The 25,806-nt window shown below is 47.7% G+C and overlaps 1 protein-coding gene across 1 annotated transcript in view; it reads right to left on the bottom strand.

Annotated features, from left to right (window-relative positions):
- PLXNA4 (plexin A4) overlaps positions 1–25,806 on the bottom strand; it is a gene marked incomplete at both ends in the record, with an annotated part of 438,509 nt that overhangs the window by 18,748 nt on the left and 393,955 nt on the right. Inside the window, 6 exons of the mRNA XM_084206497.1 lie at positions 2,117–2,216; positions 4,560–4,663; positions 12,970–13,129; positions 18,358–18,504; positions 21,258–21,324; positions 24,838–25,106. Coding sequence (XP_084062623.1) covers positions 2,117–2,216; positions 4,560–4,663; positions 12,970–13,129; positions 18,358–18,504; positions 21,258–21,324; positions 24,838–25,106 — 847 coding nt within the window. The remainder of the gene's footprint in view (positions 1–2,116; positions 2,217–4,559; positions 4,664–12,969; positions 13,130–18,357; positions 18,505–21,257; positions 21,325–24,837; positions 25,107–25,806) is intronic.

Here is a 25,806-nt window from a genome sequence, read left to right as displayed (position 1 = left end):
GATTTCCAGCTCTCCATAATCTTTGCCTCTTATCAAACTCCCTGGTAAGTGGCACTGTCACTGTCACTTTGGTTCAGGGGGTAGCACCAGTTCCTTTCGGGAACCAGTTCCTAATGTGACTGGTTTTCCAATATTTTATCCATGCCATGCTGCTTAACATTAAAATATTGATGTCTCTAATGTGATCTCCTATATGTTAGCTCCTCATCCACAGATTCAGAAGGAGCTGCCTCCCCTCCCTCCCTTGGCATCAAAGCAAACAATTCCTGCCCAGCCATCCTCCTTATTCCCCGCTCCAAAATCTTGTTTTGACGGAAATCAGCCGGAACCCCAGGTGGACATTCACAAATTTCCTCTCCAAGAATACTTTTAGCCTCCAAATTTTACCTCTCCTTGCCCCTGAGTGATGACACAAGGCATTCCCCTCTCCCTGACCTTCTAGCAATGTTGCCTTTTCCAACCATAATTATCAGAAGTGTTGCACCTTTCTGTAGCAAGATCTGAATCAGCCTCATTAATGCATTACCAATCTCTACATATTAATTATCAGATGGAATATCCTTTTTCTCTCTGGATGCTGTTTTCTTAATTGCAATTAACAATCACTTTTTGACCCACCACATCTTCTCCTCCCCCTGCCTCCTTCCCTATTCCCTCCTCCTGAAAAAATCAAATGGCAAAAGAATTAAAGAAATCCAACAGAAATTAACCCCCCTCAAGTCTTCCTTTCCAAAGGTCACTGTGTCTTTCAGTAATTGCAACAACATGGCAAAGAGGATGAATATTAATAAGGCCTCATGGATCATTTATGTCCTTGGAGAAAGTGGAAGGGGGCACCTCTGGACATTGAGTAACTGCATTTTCCTTTAAGATAAAGGGAGTAAGGAGGATTGGAGATGCTTCCATAAATTAAAAATATGAATAAAGTGATATGACAGCAGCATGCAGGTTGGAGGGGGGTTTGCAGCACCCTGCAGGGATGTTTTGCTTTGCTGTCCAGCACCACCTTAGTGAGACACGGGCTGGATGCAATTGTGGTGCAGGGGAGGAAGGTGTGGAGGGGTGGGTGACACTCAGGAGGTTCCTGTATGGCCCTGCAGAGGAGTTCTCACCTGGTGTCCCTTCCACAGCTGTGTCACTCTCTGCTGTCTCACGATGACAGTGGGAATAACAGTCCACTGCCTGAGATCTGCTGATAAAGATCTCAGACTCTAAGGAGTGACATTTGGTGATCTAAGAGGGAGGCAGTTAATTATACAGACTCCTCCTTTCATTAATGAGAGAGGAGAACCTCCCAAGAGCAACCCAACCACTTGGATCAACAGTTTGAACGAGATGCCAGAGTTTTTACATGACTAAATCCTCTCCTCCTGCCTCATTTCACCACTTAGTCATCTGCCCATCATCCTCCCTGCTGGTGCTCAGAGTCTGGTGACCACTGTGACGTTTGGGATCTCTTCCCACTGCTCTCCCAGTCCATCCCAGCACACATGTCAGAACCCAGGACATCCCTCTGGCTGCCCTGGAGGACTCGAGACCCTGGCAGGGGGCTCAGAGACCTTGGCCAGAGTCACAAACACCTGTGCCTTTGATTTTAGCCATGGAAACAATTCCCAACTTTGTGTGAGGATTTACAAGCCACAAGGGTTTGAGTAGAATGACAGTGAATTTGTCACAGGGTGAAAAAGCAGAATTTTGGGGATTTAGAATGGGGGTTCAGGAGGCAAGATGGAGGAATCTGGGACTGTCCTGTCCCTCTTCTCCTTCTTGTCCTCCATCTTCTGCTGGGATGGTGGCACTTCTGGATTGGTTTAGAGCAGAGACAGACTGTCTAACACAGGTGATAGGTAATGGAAAATTATTGTAAATAAAGCACAGGTAGTTCTGAGTATAAAAAGCCAACAGCACCCCAAGGGCAGGGACTGTGCCACAACCCGACCTGCTGGACAGATCTCAGTGGGTCAGAGACAGAATGGAACAGAGAAGAGAAAATAAACAACCTTGAAAAACAGAACTGAGGAATCTCAGCTTCTTTGGTCACAGGGCTGGGAAAAAAGACTTTTAATACCTTGGGGGTCATCTCAACCACAGAAACCCGAGACACACAAACCCTTACCATACTTGCTGGCTGATGTCCGGGACACCGTGGAGTTGTTGACTGCATTGTAGGCAGTGACTTGCTTGGAGACCAAAGCCACCACAGATCCATCTGGGACCTGCATTAAAAAAAGGACTGGGTCAATAAACGTCTGAAAAGTGGCTGAGGACCATGCCCAGGGCAGCATGAGCTGCAAATCAGTGTCTCTGTAGGCAGGGCACAGTTTGCCCTCAAAGCTTTGATTTCTTGCTTTGTTGAGTTGGTCTAGTAATAAAAAGGGACAAAATCTGCTGTTACACAGCCAGAATCTGCACTTGGACAAAGGGACAATTGGTGACAAACAGATTCTGCTCCATCCAGGCCCTGATTCAAAGCCCAGTGACGACAGTGTGAGTCACTGAGTCGTTTAGGTTGGAAAAGGCCTTTAAGATCATGGAGTTCAACCATTAACTCAGCCCCACTGTGTTCACCACTAAGCCATGTCCCCAAGGGCCACATCCAGAGGCCTTTTAAACACTTCCAGGGGTGGTTTTTGCATTAACCTCAGTAAATCTGACAATGGGTTCATCCCAGGGAAGCTCTTCGGCAGAGCAGGAGCATGAAAATAATAAAATCATCTGAGCTACTTCAAACAGGCTTGGCTGTTCCATCAGCATGATAAAACTGATGTGAAACGTTCCATTCCTTCCTCCTGGATTGCAGGTGGTATCTGGGTGCCTGGCTCAAAAATTCCTGTCTACAGTTTTCCACTATGACCCTGCCAACCTCCCACCCTTCCCTGTGACAAAGGCACTGCTGGACTGAAGGGACAGCCACAACTTCTTTCTCTTTGTGGTGTCAGAGGGTGGGAAAGCAGCAGGTTTGGAGTGGCTGATGTCCAGGATGTCGTGGGACAATGTTTTGAGGGACCACGGGACTTTTTTAAAGGAGCCAGACTTTCTGTTTCTACAACGAGGCAAATCATGTGGGTCCCATATCAGAAATGTTAACAAGCCCATGGCTCAAAAGAGCCATATCAGGAACATCTGTGATAAATAAGACATCATAAAGAGGAGATGGGTAAAAAAAATCCCTTCTAACGACATCTAACTCTTGTCTGTGTAATAATAATAATAATAATTAGCACTTGCATGGAGTTTTTCATCTTCAAAGCACTGCAGAGGCTAATTAAATAGCCCCTCAGCTATCATGGAAGGCAATTATTGGCTCTTTGTAGTTTAGCCCCACACCACAGATGGGGAAACTGAGGCAAAGGCAATCTCAGTGTCTGTCCCAGCATGATCCGTGTCAGCTTCCAGGACAGCCAGGAAAATGATGTTTCCTGAGGACTTGGCCCAGCTCATCATACAGCTGGGAGCTCATTGCCTGAAGCAAAGAAAACATGGAAAAAGCACAGAGAGGGGAGAAAATTATGCCTGGTTTGTTGATGAAATAAAGCAGGAAACGTCCTTGCTCTGTCTGGGGAAAAAAAAAAAAATCAAAATCAGCTAGGAATGCTTCAGTCAATCTGAAGTAAAAGTTTTGTTTCCTTTTCAAATTATTGCTTGCTGCCTCCTCAGCTCAGCTCTTAAGTGACAAGAGAAAATAATCTTGTTATGAAACAGAGGTTGCTGAGGTGTGATGGAGGAAATGACAAAATCATCAGCACTGGATTAAATTTAATGAGGTCTTTTTTGTTGGTGTTTTTTTCCAAGGGAGAAGACTTTGACCAAAACTTCACTTTTTTCATTAAATCTATCACTTGTGTAAGACATTTTCAGACATCTCTAACCCTCTGTTACGAATTTCCAGGTCATACAGGGAGGAAGGGAAGCAGAGCAGGTCGCTTGGACCAGGTTAAGGATCAAAAAGAAAAGTTCCTTGTAATAACAATTCCACTGCTCAGTGGTTTCCAGCCATGCTGTTTTCCACCTCCCTTTTCCAGTCACCACTCTTTCCATCCTTCTGAACTCTGCTTGCACTAAAAGGCCCTGGATACATTGGGAAAAGGGGCATGGAAGGCCTTGATTTGTTTGCCTGCATGAGAAATGTTAGCTCGTGTTGTCCTCACTTCTTCTTCACCCCCTCCACTCACCAGGGCTGTCTTTTGAGAGGGAAAGAAGATTTTTTTCTACCCTTGGCTTCCTCTCCAGGGCTGTTCAGGATAATCAGGACAAGGACAGGAGGGATGTGCTCAACACAGGGGCTCTGCCCAGTCACTGCCCACTCAACCACTGCATCTTAGCACAACAAAAACCACAGAATTAAGGTTGCAAAAGACCTTTAAGATCATTGAGCCCAGCTGTCCACCCAGCACTGCCAAAGCCACCACCAACCCACGTCCCCAAGTGCCACATCCACAAGTTTTTGAACTCTCCCAGGAGTGCTGATTCCACCACTTCCCTGGGCAAGACAATAATATTTTGCTTTTTGCCTTGCCAGAAAGAAGCCCCAACTCCTGCCCCCCCTCTCCCACAGATACCTGGTAGTGTGCCAGCGTGTTGAGTCTCTTCCAGTCATTCTCTATCTTGGTGGTGATGTCCTCATCCTGAAGGATCATCCTCGCCCCGCTCGCCTGCCGCCACTCTGCAAGGAGAGATAAATAAATAAATAAACAAACAAATAAATAAATAAGACAAGGGTTGCCTTTTTTCTCAACCTGGAAATGAAACTCGAGATCATTTTAGTAATACTTAGTAATATAAGAGCTGATCTTCATTTGAAGGACTTCAGGGGCAGTTGTGGAAAGATGTCCATGACAGTCCACTCCTCCCAGGGGTGAGTATGATTTTATAGGTTTTGGGAAATTAGCATAATTGATAAAAAGCACCATTTAGGAGGATAAGTGGTGATGCAACTCACTGCCAGGTCAAGTCCCTTCTCTGGAGCCCCCCTTGGCACTGGCTATGTTTTGTCCATGAGAATGTAACTCAGAAAATTGGTCTCAGCCTTGGTTCCCAGTAAGAACCAAGACAGCACTGGGACCTTGCACCTCCTGGGGCTTGGGGCTCTGGGATTTGTTTTGTCTTTTTGCCTAGGGAAAGGCCATGGAAAATTACTGGGAAAGCTAGCTACAAATACAATAGGCTACAGAGCTACCAATATATGTGTAAACTCACAGAATTCACAGAATCCCTGAGTTGGGAGAGACCTTCAATGTCATCGAGTCCAGCCCAGCCCCTCAGGCAGAGCCTGGCAGGCAGTGCCACATCCAGGCTTGTTAAACACACCCAGGGATGGTGACTGCAGCCCCTCCCCTGCAGCCGCTGCAGAACTTTATCCCCCTTGCTGGAAAAGCTTTTTCCTGCTCTCCAGCCTGAATTTCCCTGGGCACAGCTTGGGGCTGTGTGCTCTGGTTGTGTCAGTGCTGCTGGAGAAAGAGCCCGAGCCCAGCTGGGCACAGGCACCTTTCAGGGAGCTGTAGAGAGGGATAAGTGAATAATACAGGAAACAGAGGAAAAAAAGGATAAAACCAAATGGCATCACAGGCACATCACTCATCACCTCTACACCCTGATTATTCACAGTCCTTAACCCTCGATTTACTCACAGCTGTGAGTTGTACTTACAACACGGCTGTTCCCAAGACCAGCCTGCCTTTGCCTGTGTTTGTCATCCCCATGGGACAGGAGCAAATCCCACTGGTTCCAGGGACAGAACTCCTGGTGGTCTCTCCTTTGGCAGCACAGACAGGACCTTCAGCAGTGCCTAAGATCCATGTCCCTGCCAGGACCCAGCCCAGCAGAGTCTGGTTGGGCACAGAACCCATGCTGGGCTCAGCTCATGCCCATTGGTGCTCCCAAAATACTTCTTGCATCTCAAGTCCACTGATGGGCAGCAGGAAGCCCTTAGGTACAGGCATAGCAGTGTCCACAGATTTTTGCTTTTTATATATTTTTCATATGTTTGTCGCTCTGTAGACTGCTATTTCATAGTTACATAGCTCCTAGGATTTTTCCTGCCCTTCCTCTTAGATTTTAAAATAACAAGCTAAGCTTTTAACACATTCCTGAAATACTGTTTAGTCTTATTTTCAAGGAGAGGACCTACAAGAACATTTTGTTTTCCACTCAGAGTCTGAGAAGACACAAGAAATGGGGCAAAGAAGCCCTGGATCAACTCCAATGGAGCAGAATCCAGGGGAAAAATTGCCTGAATTCTGAATCTGGGGGGAAAATTGCCTGACCAACTGCTCTTCTAATTGGCCAATGTTTGTTAGGTATGATAATTTGTTAAACTTATAAAACTTGTAGAAGGGCAATACTGGGTGTACCCATGACCACTGAGACCCCTGGAAGCTTCCAGATAAAGGTCTGCTTTTTATTTTATTATTTTAACATTATTATAAATTAAATAAAATTATAATTATAAATTAAATAAATTATATTATAAATTAAATAAAATTATAATTATAATTTTAATTATTTTGCAAGAGTTTTTCTCTTTTAATATTAGGCAAAAGTAGCAGGGGCACAACTGGAGGGAAAAGCCAGGGACAGATCCAACTTCTGCTCTGTGGAGGATGTAAATTTTACAAGTCTTCAGCACCTGCTTGTGGGCAGAAGCTCTCCTGCTTCTGCCACTTCTCCCTGGAATGATGAATTCCTGCAGCACTGGAGCAGCCCCTCACTTCCCATGGTGCTATGTTTTGCTCAAATCCTGAAGAAAACTCCATAAAATGACAGAGTCATTAAGGTTAGAAAAGACTTCTGAGATCTTGGAGTCTTGAGGAGGATTGCTACAGCTTTCCCCACAGAGGACTCATGGACTTGCCTAAGCAAGGAAAACATAAACATGACCAAAAGGAGAGGAATTCTTCCTGTGCTTTCATTCAAAGCTCTCCTCTTGGTTGTCACCTTTCAGTCACAGTGACCCAACCAAATGCAGCTTAGCCAGAGCCACAGCAAAAAGTCCATTCATTTGCAGGAGTTAATTAAAATGAACTCTTGGATATGGAGACATCACCTGCCACCCTTGCTTGTTTTTCCCAATATAAAAATGCAAGGACCGTTGCAAATTTCTTTTGGTTTCAGCACTTTTCTTATCACATAATTAAAATGCAATGGGAAAGCTGCACTTGCCTTTATTATTCATTTAAATTAGCAGGAAGAGGTCAGCAACTGTGTTTATTGCTGGGTGCTACTTTGGCTGGAGACACTGAGGGTGAGCAAAGGTTGTGTTGGCGGAGCACTGATCCTGAACTGCCCTTCAGCTACTCCAGCTCCTCACATCCTCACCTGCTGTGGTGGTTTTGCATGGGAGGCATCTATGGAAGGGATGTAAAGCTTCTAGCTGCTAGAAAATTGTAGACACTCTTGTGAAAAAACAAATGTTAAAGGTGAAAGAAACTCAGGAACTTTCAGGAGGTAGAGGTGCCACTTAAAAGTAAGCACAAGACCAAAGAATAAACACCATAAACAATATTTCTCAGATTATCCATAACTGTGAGACTACCATCAAACAAACCAAACAAATAAACCCCCTATAGTATAGTAGAAAATAGTCCAAGTATAAGTATAGAAAAGCCTAACAAACAAACTACATCAGGCTACCCCAAACACACCAAGGTAAACACTGTGCACTCACAATAATAAAAACCACCACTGAATAATTAGAGACCTACCCTACACCTCATGCTATGGCCTGTAACACCATCCTAGGTCTTAAAAAACAAGTCCTTTAAAGATGTAATACCCCTAAAAAATTGAATCAAGCAACAAAATTCATTTCAAAAACAACCTTATCAGCACCTAAACTAAAGAATATAACATTGGGGGTACCATATCCCCTACCATACACCAAATACAAAGAAACACAATAAACTGTTAAAAACCACTGCACCTACATCACCCCTGTGGAGTCTGAGGATGATGCTCTCTGCTCACTCCCACCTGGGCCAGATCCCTGCCATCCAACTGGTCCCAGACACTGCTCAGAAGAGCAAAAACTGCTGAAGTTTGGGCTGGGATGGGAAATGGTGCTCTTAGGAAGTGTCCCACTCCGGGCCAAAGCCAATTCTGCAGTCACAGAGTGTTTCTTGTGTGCTCTCCTCACAGGGCCAGGAGGACAGTGTCACTCTGGCATCCCTCCTTCATGGCCCTGCATGGTCCTGTGGTCCTTTTCTGCTGCCCTGGCTCACCTTTGGAGAGACACACACTCGTGTTCTGGGAGGGATGCACAGGTTTTTGAGCACAGCTTTCCTCATTTTGGGCTTTATCTGTATCCCAGGGCTGGGCAAGGTGCTCAGAGCAGATTTCCCTCCGCTCCAGGGACACCCTGAGATGTTTCTTCAAGCCTTTTGTGCAGAGACTCAGGGGATTCCTGAGCCCTTTCCTTGGCCTTCCTGCAGAGAGGAAGAGTCAGGGCCAGCCTGACTGCACCAGACAAGGAGGAAAACCTTCAGGGCAGGCTTGGAGTCTCCAGTCCCAGTTTGAGAGCCTGATTTCCCTGCCCAAACACAAATCACCTCTGCCACCTCACTGAGGCCCTGAGCAATGACAGGGAAAGGACCCCCAGCTGTCCCCAACCCTTCCTGGCCTCACTGCTCCCCTTCTCCACGAGCTCAGGGGGTCACAGACAGACCTGCAAGGAAATGGGAAGGGGAAGGTGACCCTGCCATCCATCCTGACAGCATGAAGTGAGCCCTGTCAGCTCTGTCCTGCTGGCAGCACCCTGTGCCTGCTCTGCTGGGATCCAGCACTCCTCTCAGCCAGCACAAAGGACAGACACACTCCAATCCAATTTGTTACACTTCCACCTTCCAGAGAGAGGGAGGAGAGGGGGAGGGAGGTAAAAATCCCATTAACTTTATCAAGCCTTCCAATCAGGAGCAGTGGTAAATGCAAACTCAGGAGACAGCTGCTGTGAAGCCTTTATATTTCATTCAGCAGATAGTGTATCTTTTTATTGCACGCAGGAATTACTTCTTTGCTTCTTTTTTTTCCTCTCTTTTTTTTTTTTTTAAGGAACAACCTTTCTGTTCAACTTGACTGGGAAAAAAGGAAATTCCAGGGGCCCTTTGACCACGAGGTGAATGCAGCAATGCCTGGCTAGGGGGTGACTCTGTGAGGAGAGGGAAGATGGGGAGATGGCATCCTGCACCTCAAATCCTACAGAAAATGTTACATCCCCCTCTGATCCAGGTCTAGGAAGAGAGGAGACAGTCAGCTCTGTTTCTGGGGTGGAAAAAGGGATGGGAACAAAAGTTTATCTCAGAACATGGAGCTGGAAAACAGCACAGAAATATTTCATCCTGTATGGAGTGAATCATAGAATCACAGACCGGTCTGGGTTGGAAGGGACCTTAAAGATCATCCAGTTCCAACCCCTGCCATGGGCAGGGACACCTTCCACTGTCCCAGGGTGCTCCAGCCTGGCCTTGGACACCTCCAGGGATCCAGGGGCAGCCACAGCTTCTCTGGGCACCCTGTGCCAGGGCATCATCATCCTCAGAGTAAAGAATTTCTTTCTAAATATCTAATCTAAAACTCCCCTTCTTTTAGTATTAAGCCATTTTCCCGTGTCCTGACATTCCAGGCCCTTGCCCAAAGTCCCTTTCCAGCTCTCTTGGAGCCCCTTTAGGCACTGGAAGTTGCTCTAAAGTCTCTCTGGAGCCTCTTCCAGCTCTCCCAGTCTGTCCTCAGGAGACATAAATGCAAACTCTCTCTCTTACCTATACATACTTGAGCTACAATCAGTTTAAATGCTTCTGGTTTAAATGAACCCACGCCCCAGCACTGCAGGGCTGGTGGGGCAGTGAAATCTCACTTGACATGGTCCAAAATGAACCTGAGACAGCATCACTGAGAGCAAGCCGAGCCAGCAGCTCCCTCCCTCCACCTCTGACCTCAGCACCACCTTCCAAAAAGCATCCAGAGCCCAGGGAAGAGCAAACACCTCGGCATGAAGCCACGTTCCTGTTTTGTGACCCTCACACCTTAATGTTTTCCCAAAGATGGGGTGTTTCATGTGTGGGAGAGATCTTTTAAAAATGATAATAACAAAAATCACCACCGTGGAAAGAAGTCATTACTCAGAGGGCTGCAATTTGGGGGTTTGGACTAAAACCTAACCTCAGGGTGTCCAAAATAGAGGCTTTCAGCTGACAACCCCCTCCAGGAGTTGCCTGGGCAACTGCCAAACGTTGTGACATTTGCCACACACACAAGTCCCTCTGCCTGCAGCTACCCTGCATTTAACAGCTCAAAACAACTCATTAGCTTGTTTGCTTTCTGCCATGTGAGCAATCTGGCCTGAGCGTGGACAGAAAGCCCAGAAAATGGTGATGGGAGCAGGAAATGATGCTGCTGTTTGAAAGCCACGGGTTCCAAGGCCAGATTGCAGCCATCTGCTCTTCCACTCTCTGCTCCAGCCCCTCTGCAGCCCTGAGCTCAGGGCAGGCTGATCCTGAGAGCTCTGGGGTGGTTCCTGAGAGCCAGCAGGGCTTTCTGCACTCCCCTTGCTGCCTTCAGCACCTCTGAAGAATGCCAGGTGCCAAGGAGCATCATTTCCTGGTGGGAAAGCTGGGATGGAGCTGTGGCTGGGTGTGTGGACCCTCTTGTATTGTATTTGTGTTCCCCCCAGACGAGGGAAGGAATGATGAATCTGACTCCATGCTCTCAGAAGGCTAAATATTCTATTCTATTCTATTCTATTCTATTCTATTCTATTCTATTCTATTCTATTCTATTCTATTCTATTCTATTCTATTCTATTCTATACTGAAGAATACAGAAAGGATACAGACAGAAGGCTACAAAGATAATAATGAAAACTCCTGACTCTCTCCAGAGCCCTGACACAGCTTGGCCCTGTTTAGCCAAAGAGTGAAAACAACTCACAGCAGAATGCAATGGAACAATCACCTGTGGGTGAACAATCTCCAAACACATTCCACATGAGCACAGCACAGGAGAAGCAAATGAGAGAAGAATTGTTTTCCTTTCTCTCTGAGGCTTCTCAGCTTCCCAGGAGGAAAATCCTGGGAAAAGGGATTTTTTCAGAGAATGTGAACACCACACTCTTGTTCCTGTTTCACCCATGCTCCTCCCACCTTGTTATCTGCATTGCTGCTTTCTACTGGATAAGGGCTTTTTATTTATATTTTAATTGTTCCCCCTCCTCCCAGCTGCCTCATCAGTGCTCCTGGCCAGAGCTGCCCATCAGCCAGTCTGTTGGCACTGTGGGTAAGCCTCTTCTCTGAGGTTTGGCACATGCTCATGCCAATTTTCTGGAACTTTCTGCTCCTCAGTAGCACTCAGGGGGTGATAGAATCACAGACTGGGCTGGGTGGGAAGGGATCTGAAAGTTCCAACCCCTTTCTGTGGACAGCTTCCACCAGACCAGGTTGCTTCAAGCCCTGTCCAGTCTGGTCTTGAAGAGGCCAATATTTCCTAACCCAGCAACAATTGTGGATGCAGAATTGTCAGGCTCCAGCTGAAACCCTGCACACACCCACTTCTGGCTCCCAGAACTACAGTGGAATCCAGTTAATCCCTGTATTTACAGTGTGCAGGTAAAATTCCTGCATCTCATTACGGACACATCCTTCATCTTCCCAGCAGGACAAACAATCCCCAGCCACACCCAGCCTGAGATCTGCAGGAACTGGTCTCTGTGGGGCACCTGACGGGCCAGGAGATGAGGCTGTGAACCCCATTCCTGTGCTGTGCTGTGCCCTGGCACCCTGCCCTGCCTTCCCTCAGGCTCCCCAGCCATCGTGGGTCTTTTCTGGATGATGTACGTGATCTGCTCTTTACTGCTGCTGGTTTTGGCAGCTTCTTTCGTTATTCTAACTGCCTTTGATGGGCAATTTCTGTCAGGAACTCCTCCCTCCCCTACACATACACACACTCAGACACTTAACTTCAATCCCTGACCTCTCATTGCTGCCTTCATTACTGCTGTGAATCGTTTCTTGGCCTCGCTCCATTCCTTCTCCTTTTGGTTCCTCTACAGCTCAGCTGGTTTTATAGACTCCATCATTTTCCAGCCCAGTCTCTTTCACTGAAGGTCACTGAGAGCAAATTCTGGCAGATTCAGCCACAACGGAGTCCCCAGCCCTCCACCAGACACCTCAGCAATGGCCTGAGCAGATTTTTCTACAATTTTTCATATCCTCCAGATTTTTCTACATTTTTTTCACATTCTCCAGGTGTGGTACCACACCTGTCCGTGGACTCCAAATTCAGACAGCCACTCCTCCCAGCATCCTCACTCCAGGAATCCTTTTCCCAGGGGTCTTTGGCAAGAGAACTAGAACAGCCCCACTCATGCTTTTTCCAGACCTTTGTCCAAGATGAATTCTATGGGCAGAAAAGCATGGTACTGGTCTTTTTAAGGCCAAAAGATTTCCTAAGCCAGGAGCATAAACATCACCAAAATGTCCCCCTCTGCCCTGTCACTGTGATTTCTCTGCCTTGCAGGGGGTGTGGAGAAGGGCACTTGGTGTTCTTTAAAATGATCTGAGCTGCCCTGCCAGGTCAGCATCTGGTGCAGAAGACCCCAAAATCTCCTGCAGGTGCTGAGCAGTGTCCCCACACCAGTACCCAGCTGGAAGGTGACAATGGTTACTTGATCTGGGTTATCCTGGAATTTCACAGGGATACATCAACCCTAGAAGGTGCCAGGAAAACTCTGCCTGAGTGAACCACACTCAGTCACACCCTGGCTGCTGCAATCCTTGCTTCCCTGTTTTCCAGCTCAGCTGGAAGGGGGGGCAGGGAAGGCAATTCTTCACAGGGCTGTTCCTGTGCTCCCAGCACAGATGGGGCAGTGGTGACCCCTGAAAACCCCTAAACACCTCTTTGCTCTTTGTCCAGAGCAAAGTGTCTGGATGGAGTCTGTCCATCTCCCAGCTCCCCTGTCCCCCCTGGCCAGCAGCAATCTCCTACCCAGGTCCATGTCAGCGGCTTTGGGCCGGTGGGAGCAGGGCACGTTCTTGAAGATGGCATCCAGGATCTTCTCCTTGACCTGGGTGATGGTGTCACAGTTGAGGATCTTCACGGGGATCTCGGGGCTGTTCACATTGTCGGGGTTCACGCAGCTCAGCACCTGAGGGAGAGACACCACACCTTGCACAGGGCCCTGAAACCCTCTGGCTGCCCACCCCTGTGGTGCCTGCATCCTACAGGAGGGACCTAGGGTGCAAAAAATTGTTGTATGTATGGGGTGCCCCATCACTGGATGGAAATTATGACTCCATGTTCTCAGAAGGCGAATTTATTATTTTATGATACTAGAATCTATTAAAGAATACTAAACTATACTAAAGAATATAAAAGGATACAGACAGAAGGCTAGAAAGATACTAAAGAAAAACTCATTACTCTTTCCAGAGTCCCAACACAGCTTGGCCCTGATTGGTCATTAAATCAAAACAATTCACATGGAATCAATGAAACAATCACCTGTGGGTAAACAATCTCCAACCACATTCCAGAGCAGCAAAACACAGGAGAAGCAAATGAGATAATATTGTTTTCATTTTTCTCTGAGGCTTCTCAGCTTCCCAGGAGAAAATCCTGGTCAAAGGGATTTTTCCAGAAAATATGACTGCCACAAAAAATGGGTACCAAGGGTATTCCCTCCTTCACATGGGCACAGAGGTGTGGTTCACATGGGGGTGTCTTCATTGTATTAAATTATGGAGTCACAGAAGGATTTGGGTTGGAAGGGGCCTCAATGATCACCTCATTCCACCTCCTGCCATGAACAGGGACACCTTCCACTGCCCCAGGGTGCTCCAAGCCCCATCCAGCCTGGCCTTGGGCACTGCCAGGGATCCAGGGGCAGCCACAGCTTCTCTGGGCACATCTAACCCTAACCCTCAGCACCCTCACAGGGAAGAATTTATTTCTTAACAACAGAAAACCCATGAAGACATTTTTTACTGAGTGCTTTCAGTAAAAAAATGTTAATTGAGATGTCAAGGTGACCTAATTCAGAGTGGCCTCCTTGCATTGCCACCTGGTTTTGATAATCCCAGTGAAAAGCTTTACGTTTGTCCATCTGCACAGCCACAGAGCTGAGCAGACCCTCCTCACAAGAATGTTATTAATCTGAAATGCAGGGCTTCTGAAGAAATGAAACACAAACCAACATCAGCAGCCTTTGCTTTCACATACAGAATAAGAAAATCAACCCAACTGGAGAGGCCTCTCTTTTCTCAGAAGGAAAATTTAATTTTCTCAGCTCTGTCCAAGAGTAAATGCAACACATGTGGTGAGGGGGGGATACCTTAAACACAGAGTATTTAACAGCAATCTCCCTGCTAAGCCTTGGCTGTGTCTCTGTTGATCATTCTGCTCATTTCTGGTGGCACAAGTGTGAAGTCTATAAAGTTTTATAAACTTAGCACTCCTTTGCACTTGAAAGGGGTCTTCAGGCTGTACATGGTCATTAAAATGTTATTGTGGCACTTTTACAAGAGCAGATATGTTGGTTTTGGTGCCTGAGACAAATTTTAACTTGACTTAAATTCCCTTCTGCAGCATGCAAGAGGTGCTGGACTGCCCATCACTTTCCATCTTCACCTCCCAAAATGCAGTGGGAACTCAAAAACGGGGTGAAATCCTACCAGCCTAATTACACACTGCCTCACCAGGCTCCCTTTGGTGATGTTGTGCTCAGCCAAGAGGGACTTGTGAAGATACTGCTTACAAAGAGCTCTGTGATCTTGCTGGATGAAAGGGGAGATGCAAATAGGAGATATTGATTAGATCATAATGCCATTATTTGTGTGTCACTTCCAGAAGTATTGAAAAAGCATCAATTCAGATCATAATAACAGCCCAGATTTACAGTTCTGGGGCACCTTTCATCTCAAAGGATCACAGAATTGTACACAAAACTGCTGAAATGAACCCAGTGTTGAAGGCCATTAGTTGTTGTTGTCCTCTGCAGCTCTCCTGGGTTATGCCCATTCCCACAGGAGCCTCATCCTCTGCAAACTTCTTGGGTGCATCCAAAAAATCCCACCTGATTGCTGAGAGCCTGCACTGGTGTTTAGTTTATGATCTTAAAGATGTTTTCCAGCCTAAATTATTCTAGCACAGGGAAATGGAGCAGTGATGGCAGGCTGGGACATCTCTTTGGGGTCCCACCTGGCTCTGGGCACCAAATTACTCTCCAGGTTTCTCTCTCAGTGGTCTGAGCTCAGCTAAAATGAGCTGGTGCCAGTCAGGACAAGCTCTGTGGTGTGATAAATCTCTGGATTTTGGGTCAGTTCCCCACAGAAAACACTTGGTGTTTTTTAAAATGATCTAAGCTGCCCTGCCAGGTCAGCATCTGGTGCAGAAAACCCAAAACCTCCTGCAGGTGCTGAGCAGTGTCCCCACACCAGTACCCAGCTGGAAGGTGACAGTGGTTACTTGATGTGGGTTAATCCTGGAATTTCACAGGGATACATCAACCCTAGAAGGCGCCAGGAAAACTCTGCCCGAGTGAACCATACTCAGTCACACCCTGGCTGTAGCAATCCTTGCTTCCCTGTTTTCCAGCTCAGCTGGAAGGGGGAGCAGGGAAGGAAATTCTTCTCCCAGCACAGATGGAGCAGTGGTGACCCCTGAAAACCCCTAAACACCTCTGTGTTCCTTACTACGACTCTCAAGGCTCTCCCTCCAACCTTTTAGGGAATTCAAACCCCACTAATGGAAGCCAGCCCCATTCCCAGAGCCCAGTGGCTTTGGCATATATTCCCCAGGCTTTACATCATCTTTCCAGTGGAGTTTTCCACATGTTCTCATGTGGAGCACAAAACTTTTTTCCATACTCAAGCCAGGAACAAATCCCACTGCTCCAGCAGTGCTGCTCAGAGCCCTCAACACAACCTTTGATGTCACCTGGTGGGGAAGAGACCCCATAAGGGGTTGGGTTCTTACAGGACTGGTCACTCTGAGGGAGGTTTTGTGATATGGCTCTCCCAGATGCGGTGTTGCTGCTCCACCACCTTCCTTTGGGCTTCAGGGTCACTCAAGGATGTGATTATTTGGGCACTGAGAGGACAGCAGCACTCTTCTGTCCCTCAGAAGTCTGTGTCCCATCAGGGTGTGGGGTCAGCATGGATGGGAATGGGAGCACATGGAGGAATTGTCTCCAAGCCCTGCTCTCCCACTGACTCTGCGTGGCCTTGGGACATCTCATTTCTCTGGATTTGTGTTTATTGACCTTTTACTCCATCCTTGGGCATTTGTTTTTTTAATCTGCCAGCTGTTCCAGCCTTGAGCTGTCTCTGAGTGTCTGTATACATGCAAAGCTTGGCTCAGCTGAGCCCTGATTTCCACTACACATTAGTGGCATTCAAATAATAAAGGCACAGCTTGTGATTACTCCCTTGGTGACCCTGGTTCTGAGTTTGTGTGGTTTTTCCTGAGACCAGGACATCTCTGCAGTTCCTGTCCCAGGGTCAGAAATCCTTCTCTCATCTCTGTATTAGTCTGGAATGTTCCGTGGGGTTTTCATACAGTGAGGTTTGGTGGAGAAAAAGGAGAAAGACCCCAAAAAAGCCAAGCATTGGAAAGCATTCTGAGAATTATAGAATTGTAGAATGGTTTGGGTTGGAAGGGCCTGAAAGATGATCTAATTCCACACCCCTGCCCCGGGCAGGGACACCTTCCACCATCCCAGGTTGCTCCAAGCCCTGTCCAACCTGGCCTTGGACACTGCCAGGGATCCAGGGGCAACCACAGCTTCACTGGGCACCCTGTGCCAGGGCCTGCCCACCCTCACAGGGAACAATTTTTTTCTAATTTCCAATCTAAACCTACTCTCCTTCAGTTTGAAGTCATTCCCTCTTGTCTTGTCACTCCAGGCCTCTGTAAATATTCTCTCTCCATTTTTTCTGTTGCAATTCCCATACTGCAACCACTGAATCAGTTCTGGCTTTATTTCATTACTCTATATTTTTAATAAAAGATGTCAGGCAGCTCAAGGAAGGTAGAAGAAGGACAAAATAAAACAGAAATAGAGAGAAACAGAAACGAAGAACAATCCTATTCATATTCTGCTCCTTCCTAATCTCCTTCACCAGAGCTGATCTCTGTAAATCTGCTGAGATTCCTATCGGGGTATATTTGTCTGCTCTTGAGATGTAAGAGGGAGAGCTGATTATCATCAAACAGCACAAAGCCAGCAGAGGAGAGCTTTGTTCAGCCTGATGTATAATTACTACCCTTTGCTGGCTGCTTCAGATCAAGCCTAAAAGGATCGGGGGGGATTTCCTTCAGTGAAAGTGATCACTCTGTGGCTGCATTTTTTTCTCTTTTCTGCTCATTTTCTCCATGTGAGATCAGTCTTCTGAAATTTTAGACAGCCACACATAGCAGCAGAGAAGCAGCACTCTGCCAGTTTAGTAGGAAAGTCAATTTTTTAATATGCAGAATACAACTGTGGCCTTATTTAAGTCCACCCCCTCATCAGACTTGGATTCAATCAAAGCTCAGCTCTAGACTGGAGTTGAAGAATGAAGAAAGGGCATTTCTAGCATCAGCCTGCCTGGGATAAAGTCTAAGACAGGTCTAAGACAGGTTAAGGTCTAAGACTTGGAACTAAAGGATCTTTAGGATCCCCTCCCAAACCACCCCGTGATTCTGTGATAGGACACAGCCCTCAGAGGTATCTGGAGCCATGTGAGATGAATGCCCCTCATTTGAAAGTGCAAATAAAATAATCTGATCAGTTTAGAGCATCTTCTGACTGTCCTAAAACTTGGGATTTGCTGAGAATAAAGATGGGAAATAGAAAAATTACAAGGATCACTGAAGGCTTAGAAAGTGCTCTTCATCCAGCAGAGACTTAGAGGCTCAGTGGATTTAATGCATCCAGGGAAGAATGAGGGCCCACAAACACTCTAAGAAGAGATATCTAATGCTCTTTAATTGATGCTCTTTAATCAAGTGGGGAGAGGGTGTAATCTCAGAGCAGAAGCCAAATCTGCACATCTGCAATGTGTATTTTGTCCCATGCATACAATTCCATTTTGGGGGAAATGGCTCAGTGACAGGGATTGGTTTTCTTTCCCTTGAAATCTTTAAATCAAGTTCCTTTTTCTTTGACTTGTGCTTTCTGATAGGTCCCTACATTGTGCACCTCTGACTATTCCTTGATGCTGAAATCCTCAAAATGTTTAAATTTTCATAGCCAGCCTTAGGCAGCATTACCCTACTAAAACACAAGAATAAACCACCCCAGAAGTTCAAGCACTGGTTTCTGCTCTCTAAAGTCCCTCTAGGCAATGGAAGCTGGTAGATCAGCCCAGGGGAAGGCGTGCCCAGAGCACTCACCAGGGTCTTGTAGTCGATCTGCTGTCGGATGAGCTTGTCCTCGCTCAGCGAGTACCGCGCCTCCCCCGTGATGGAGTCAATGGGGCCCTTCTCCATCTGCTGCTTGATGGCACAGAAAAGGGAGAAGAGAGGCTCTCCAGCACACTCCTGCAGGGATGAGAGGTAACCACGAGGTGAAACCACGGGCTGGAATTGAGAGTGCAGCCTGGGCATCCCAGCGACTGCCTCGGTTCACCGTCCCAAATCGCTCCTGGTGGATGTCAGTGGGAACCAGTCCATTCCAACAGCACAGGATCAGAGGTGACCCTCCACTTGCACAGAGTGCAACCAGCCCTTGGGTACAGAGGGGGACCCTTGGGGATGGGCCTGTGCAGCACCAGGAGGTGGATTTGATGGTACAAAGCTCTTGGGCACATGGTGGGACCCTTGGGGATGGTTCTGTGCAAGCCCAGGAGTTGCATACAGTGTTGTACACAGCTTTGATGGTACAAAGATCCTGGGCACACAGTGGGACCCTTGGGGATGGTCCTGTGCAAGCCCAGGAGTTGGATTTGATGGTACAAAGCTCTTGGGCACATGGAGGGACCTTTGGGAATAGTCCTGTACAGCACCAGGAGTTGGATTTGATGGTACAAAGCTCTTGGGCACATGGAGGGACCCTTGGGGATGGTCCTGTGCAAGCCCAGGAGTTCGATTTGATGGTACAAAAACTCTTGGGGACACGGTGGGACCCTTAGGGATGGTCCTGTGCAAGCCCAGGAGTTGCATTTGATGGTACAAAGCTCTTGGGCATATGGAGGGACCTTTGGGGATGGTTCTATTCAGCACCAGGAGTTGGATTTGATGGTCCAAAAACTCTTGGGCACATGGAAGGACCCCTAGGAATGGTCCTGTGCAGCACCAGGAGTTGGATTTGATGGTACAAAGCTCTTGGGCACATGGAGGGACCCATAGGGATGGTCCTGTGCAGCACCAGGAGTTGCATACAGTGTTGTACACAGCTTTGATGGTACAAAGCTCCTGGGCACACAGTGGGACCCTTGGGGATGGTCCTGTGCAGCACCAGGAGTTGGATTTGATGGTACAAAAACTCATGGGCACATGGAGGGACCCTTAGGAATGGTCCTGTGCAGCACCAGGAGTTGGATTTGATGGTACAAAGCTCTTGGGCATATGGAGGGACCCTTGGGGATGGGCCTGTGCAGCACCAGGAGTTGGATTTGATGATCTTTGTGGGTCCCTTCCAGCTTATTCTGTGACTCTGAGTGTCCTATCATGGTGTCAGTGTTCCCTGGCAATGCTGGGGCTGTTCTGGTGATTGTCACCAGGCCAGGGCTTTGCACTGGTGGAGCAGGTAGTGGGATGGGTCCCAAATGACCTGGAAGCAGGTTTTAAAGGAAGATGGAATGGCTGGTGCCACATCCCGGGTGTCTGGGCAGTCCACAGACTCCCTGAGCGCTCTCAGGCTGCAGACAAACAGGAATTCTCAGGCCCAGATGTGCCTCTGGACCTGTATGGAGGTGAGGGAAGTGTGGGGCCCAGCACAGGACAGCAAAAAGCAGCCCCAGGCAGGCACAGCCCAGCTTATCTGTCCCTAATTTCTCCTCCTCATCGTTTCCACTCACTCTTCCCACGCTTTTCCTCCCTTGCTGCAATCCCTCAGTGCCACGCACCCCGGGCTTCCTGCTCCTGCCTCCCATCCCCTTCATCCCTCCCTCCTTCCTGCCCTCCTCACCCTCTCCTCTCGTGTCCCAGCTCAACCAGCCAGGTCATTTTCCTCTGGTGTAAATCCCAGCGAAAACAAGTTAATAATCGGAGGCAAAGTGGCCCCTATTTCAGTCCCTACACCTGTCTCCCACTTAATTAGCTTATCTGCCAGCAGCATATTGCTTCTGTGTGCCTGTCTCCTGCCCTTATCAGGCCTCTGTTCAGGCTAAGGCAAGAAGACAAGTAGCTGAGTGGGGTGAAAAAAGCCTATTATAAAAGCAGCTCTTTAGAGAGTCACCTCCTTATATCCTTTCCTTTCAGCTGAAAGCAGGGATCTGATACTGGAGTCACTGAAATTACCTTCCAGGGACCTTCAAAACTTTCCCATGTGCTCGTCCTTGAACTGGTTGTGCCTGGGGAGGGCTCAGGGGGATTGGGGTTTATTTGTGCAGCCTCAAATTGCCTGGCAGAGGGGGTTATTCTGTCCAAAAGAGGATGTGAGGTGGGAGGATATTTAGCAGCTGCAGTGGGAGTGGGGGAGAGGTGCAGAGCTCAGCTCCTTCCAAAAAGGCTGGCAATTGTGATCCTTGAGGCTCAGTGTGGGTCCTGCAGGGGAAATTGGATCCCCCCGCTGTCAGTGGCAGGGCTCAGAGACTGAAAGACTTTTACAACTACACAGAGCCCAAGGAGACCTTCCAGGAGGAATGGGAGAGCTCAGGGGCTGCCTCAAATCCTTCCACTCAAGTTCTTTCACACAGCTTTGCTCCTCTCCTCGTGGGGCTGTGTCTCAGTGCTGCCTCTGAGCTGGGGAGGAAGGAGATCTCCATCCAGTGTGCACTGGAAATATGGGTCACCACATGATGGAGACCTCAGTCTGCTGTTAAAAGGACAGCATTTCCACACAGGTCTCAGGCAGGCTCTGAAATCCTCCCCATTTCTGCTCTGACCTTTAGATCCCACCTCTGTACAAGAGAGGGACCAACAAGTTGCCTCTCTAACAAAGTGTCCCTCTTTGTTCTCCCTGGGTCAGAAAATAGCCCGTCTCCTATTAGGCAGTGACCTCCTTCCAGAGGCAAAAAATAATAAAAAAAAAGCCTTTAACTTGTTATCTGGGAAGTTTTCACCCCAACTGATCCTCACCAAGAAGAAATGCTTTGAAGCAGCTGTTTTTCCAGGCATGCTTCTCCTCTTACCTTGAGGAACTTGTAGAGAAGGAAGGTGAACCAGTTGGTGAGCATTTTCTCAGCCACAGACTCTGTCCTAAAGTGGAGAAAAAAGAGAATTGGAAATGAGTTTGTCATGCTGGTCCTATCAAAAGATTGCACTTTTCCATCTTCCTGCCCAGTGGGCAGTCTGGCATGGCACCATCAGGATTTAGCATGTCCTGGGCTCCCTGTTTCAGTTATGGATTTAGGAAACCTGCAGGAAAACCCTTGCTGCCCTGTTGATTCTCCTGTGACTAAAAGTCCCTGTGTGTCTGTTTTCCAGTTTCTCCAACAACGAAAAGGAGTTGATGACATTTGGAGAGATCTTCTCCAAAGAGCTCAGGGTGGATAAATCCATCAAATCTGAGGAGCTCCGAGCGAGGCCATATGTCAAGGAGGCTGGATAAATACTCAGGAGAGACAGATCTGAGTCTCTGGGGAGCAGTTATCTGGCACTGCCTATCTCCCTGGCATTTGGGAGTGATTACACTCCTCGATGTGTCACTGTGGCACAAACACAGAGCTCATCCTTCTGCCCTTGAGCACTCTGTCCTCAATCAAACAAAAATCCATCTCAGCTTCAGGGTGAGCTTCTCCTGCAGAAACTTGTGCTGGCTTCAGCACGTGGACGGGAGGAAAAACAAGAGAAACCAAGAGAAATTTGGAGAAACCAAGAAAAAATAAGAGTCCCTGCCTGGAAGAATTAAAGTGGGTCCCTGTCATGGCTCTCACCTAAGCCATGCAGAGGTTCTTGCTCGTTGTTGCTGCTGCTCACTGCCCAGAAAATCTCTTTGGGGCCATAAATGTCATGTGGGATGAACACTGGACACTGGTGAGGTGGGAAAATCGCTTCTACCACCTCCTTTCTTCTGTCAAACTCCTCTAAAACTGCAAAAGATTCCCTTTCACAGACTCATGGGGAGGGAAGGGAAGCATCATGTTGAATCCAGCTTCCCCAAAGAGCTGTCTGAGGACCTCACACCAACATCTGACCCAAGGCACTCAGTTATTCACGTGCTCTGTTCTGGTGCTGCTCAGTGCAGGACTTCCTTCTCTGACTTCTCCTGGTGCTCCCAGGGTTTGGAACACTGGATGTGCCTTCTTTCCTCACTGGCTCTCCTTCCAAAGGCCACCATTAAAGCCCAACAGAGAGGATGACTTAGAAAAGAGCTGGAGGAAGGAGAAAGAGGAAAGGTGGGATGCTCAGAGTGAGCGAGAGGTGAAGACAAAGAGATGGAGAAAGGGGAAGGAAAAGGAGGAAATGAAGTGGGGAGGGAATGCCATCCAGCATCAGAGAAGAAGCACAGGCAGGAAGCCCGGGGACACCTGGAGGGTGGTCACCAGCCAGGCTGCAGGGCTTGATCACATCAGGGAGTCAGCTGACACCAAAGCAAAGCCTCTGCCCCTGGCACTGCTGCCCTGAATGCCACAAAGTGCCTTCTGCTCCTTCTCTGCTGGCTCTCCACAGTGGGCCACGTGCCAGATGAAAACTCCCCCCAGCCCAGCAGGCACCAGAGGTCTCCTCTGTGTCCAAGCTGTCCATGGTAATCAGCTGGGGGCTCCTCAGAGTCAGCTCTGAGCTGTGGCAAAGGCCTCTCATCTCCAGAGGACTCTCCCTGATTTTATTTAGGGTCCTTGAACTGGGAGGGTTGGTCCAGTCTGTGAAAGGGAGTGAATCTGATCCTAAAGGCAGAAGAGGGAGCACTTCCCCAGGCAAGGAAAGGACATTAATTACAGAGCAGTAGATTCCAAATTGGAGGTTCCCCCAGAACTGTGGAGTTTAGACCTTAGGCCAGGCCAAGAAGCATCAATTCAAACTTGTTCCCTGTATGAAACCAGTTCTGTGTCCCTCTCTTCTGCTGATTCCCACTAACTCCCAGCTCTGGGAGAGAAATGAGATCCCAAAATGCAGCTGAAGACTCTCCAGGTGTCCATAGTTAACTCAGGAACAAGAAACAAAGCTGGGAAATCCATGTCCCAAGCAGGAGATGGAAGATGACATCCTCTCACCAGGGATTTAATAGACCATATATATGATATTCCTATAGGTCCTCCACAAGATGATTGGAGCTTTCAGATTAACAGGAAATGTAAGCATAAATTAACATGCTCAATTCTGAATTCTGAACTCTTTTTGCACGCAAAGAGCCCAAAATAAGGATTAAGCTCTTTCTGTCCTTGTGAAACTTTCTGGAGGATCCACATGAAAATCCAGAGGTGGATTCATTCTGTAACTTTTGATCATTGACTACTTTTTGTTTAGGGAGGAGACAGAGCAAGATCAACATCTCCAAAGATGATGATGATGTTTATGTGGGCACTGTGGGAAATAGTAAAGGTAAGAAGACTTCCAGAAAGCTGTAAAAGCAGGCCTTAGAAACAGAAAGAACAGAAAAATCAGAACTAGCTGCAGCTGCAAAGTCTGAAAATAGAAAAAGTTACAATAGTACAAGCAAGCAAGGATGTGAATAGCTTGAGTTTTAGGCTTGGCTAAGATAGACCTTAAGACTGCAGAAAATATGCTTAGCAAGATAGTAGAAGGTTTAAAGCTTAATAATTGTTTAGGTAGAAGGTTTTAAGCTTAATTGTGTATTGCTAATAGAATGCATACAAGCAAGCATTGTGTGAGGCAGGTGTACATGTGCTTTTAGTAATTGGCTAGAGCAATTGTGTGTAAGCTTTAGCAATACGCTATTGGCTAGAAAGTTTCTAAAATGCTCTGTAACAGTGTCTTAGGTTGGAAATGGGGTTTTCTATTCCTGTCAGTCAGAGCTGGGGCAGTTCTCTCTGTCCATGGGGCAGTTTTCTCTCTCTCTCCCACAGCCCATCCTCCCTCCAGCAGATCTCTGCTGTCCATGGCCACTGAGTGTCCCTGCAGGGCTGATCCAATTCCACCATCCCATGGGGAGATGCTGCGCCCAGGGCAGGAGCCAAGCATTCCTACCTGGATACAATCTGAGGGTTGGGACAGCACGGCAGCCTTTGCCCCCTGCATTCCCAGAGGAGCAGCTTTCTCCTGCCCTGCATTCCCAGAGGGAGAGCAGGCCCATCTCCAGCAGCCCTGCAGCTGCAGAGGAAAACTCCCCCCTTGTGCAGGATCCTGCTGCAGCAGAGCCACAGCTGGCACTGCAGGAGGGCTGAGCCCCCCTGGGATGGGGCTGTGCCCCCACCCTGACACACAGGGGACAGGGACTGCTCTGATCACTCTGACACTGGGCTGGTTTCTTTTTTGTACATTTGTATTCTTAATTTCCCTAATAAAGAACTGTTATTCCCATTCCCATATCTTTGCCTGAGAGCCTTTTAACTTTAAAATCATAATAATTCAGAAAGAGGGGGTTTACATTTTCCATTTCTGGGAGGCTCCTGCCTTCCTCAGCAGACACCTGTCTTGTCAAACCAAGACACAAAGAAGTCTTTGGCTCCTGCTGGTTGTACATCAGCTATTGCCATCTTCCAATTATCCCAGCCATGCAATGAGGCTGCAATAAAGCTCAAACAACATCTCCCAGCAGTCCCATCCTGTTCATGAAAAACCCCAACACAGGGGATGCCCTGGCATCCTTACCTCCGGAGCAGCAGCTTGGGGTGGTTCTTGCTCTCCAGGTTCTTGTCGATGAGGTCGGCCAGGAGCTGTTTGAGGACGTCGGTGGCGTACTCCAGCTTGCTCTGCAGCACCGTCATGATCAGCGAGGCCACGTTGCCGCGGTCGCGCATGGAGAAGCTGCGCTGCGACTCCAGCGTGCGGATGAAGGACAGCAGGAACACCTTGTTGTTGATGAGCTGGGCAAAGAGCTTCAGGCCCTTCTCCACCCGCTCCTGTCGGTAGCCAGGGACCTGCGCAAGGAGAAAGGGAGTTTCTCGGGTTTTGTGTTGCTGAAATGGCTCCCGAGGTACTGAAAATTTTTTTTCCCAGCCCCATGACCAAAGAAGAAGCTGAGATTCCTCAGCTCTGCTTTTCACGCTTGTTTATTTTTTCTTATCTATTACATTCCTTCTCTGACCCGCTGAGGTCTGTCCAGCAGGTTGGGTTGTGGCTCAGTCCCTGCCCTTGGGGTGGTGTTGGCTTTTTATACTCAGAACTACGTGTGCTTTATTTACAACAATTTTCCAATACCTATCACCTGTGTTATACAGTCTGTCTCTGCTCTAAACCAATCCAGAAGTGTCACCATCACAGCAAAAGATGGAGGACAAGAAGAAGGACAGGACACACCCAGATTCCTCCATCTTGCCTCTTGAACCCTCATTCTAAATCCCCAAAATTCTGCTTTTTCACCCTGTGACAAATTCACTGTCATTCTACTCAAACCCTTGTGGCTTGTAACTCCTCACACAAAGTTGGTAATTGTTTCCATGGGCTAAAATCAAAGGCACAGGTGTCTGTGACTCCGTGCCAAGGTCTCTGAGCCCCCTGCCAGGGTCTGGAGTCCTCCAGGGCAGCCAGAGGGATGTCCTGAGTTCTGACAGGAGTTTTTCCCTTTCCCTCATTTTCCCACTGTTAAATGTCCTGTTAAATGTTACTCTCTCTCTGCTC

The sequence above is a fragment of the Fringilla coelebs genome (genome assembly GCF_963513975.1).
Source record: "Fringilla coelebs genome assembly, chromosome: 5".
NCBI lineage: Eukaryota > Metazoa > Chordata > Aves > Passeriformes > Fringillidae > Fringilla > Fringilla coelebs.
Note: the sequence above shows the minus strand (reverse complement) of the source record. Positions and strands in the feature narration are given on the sequence as shown.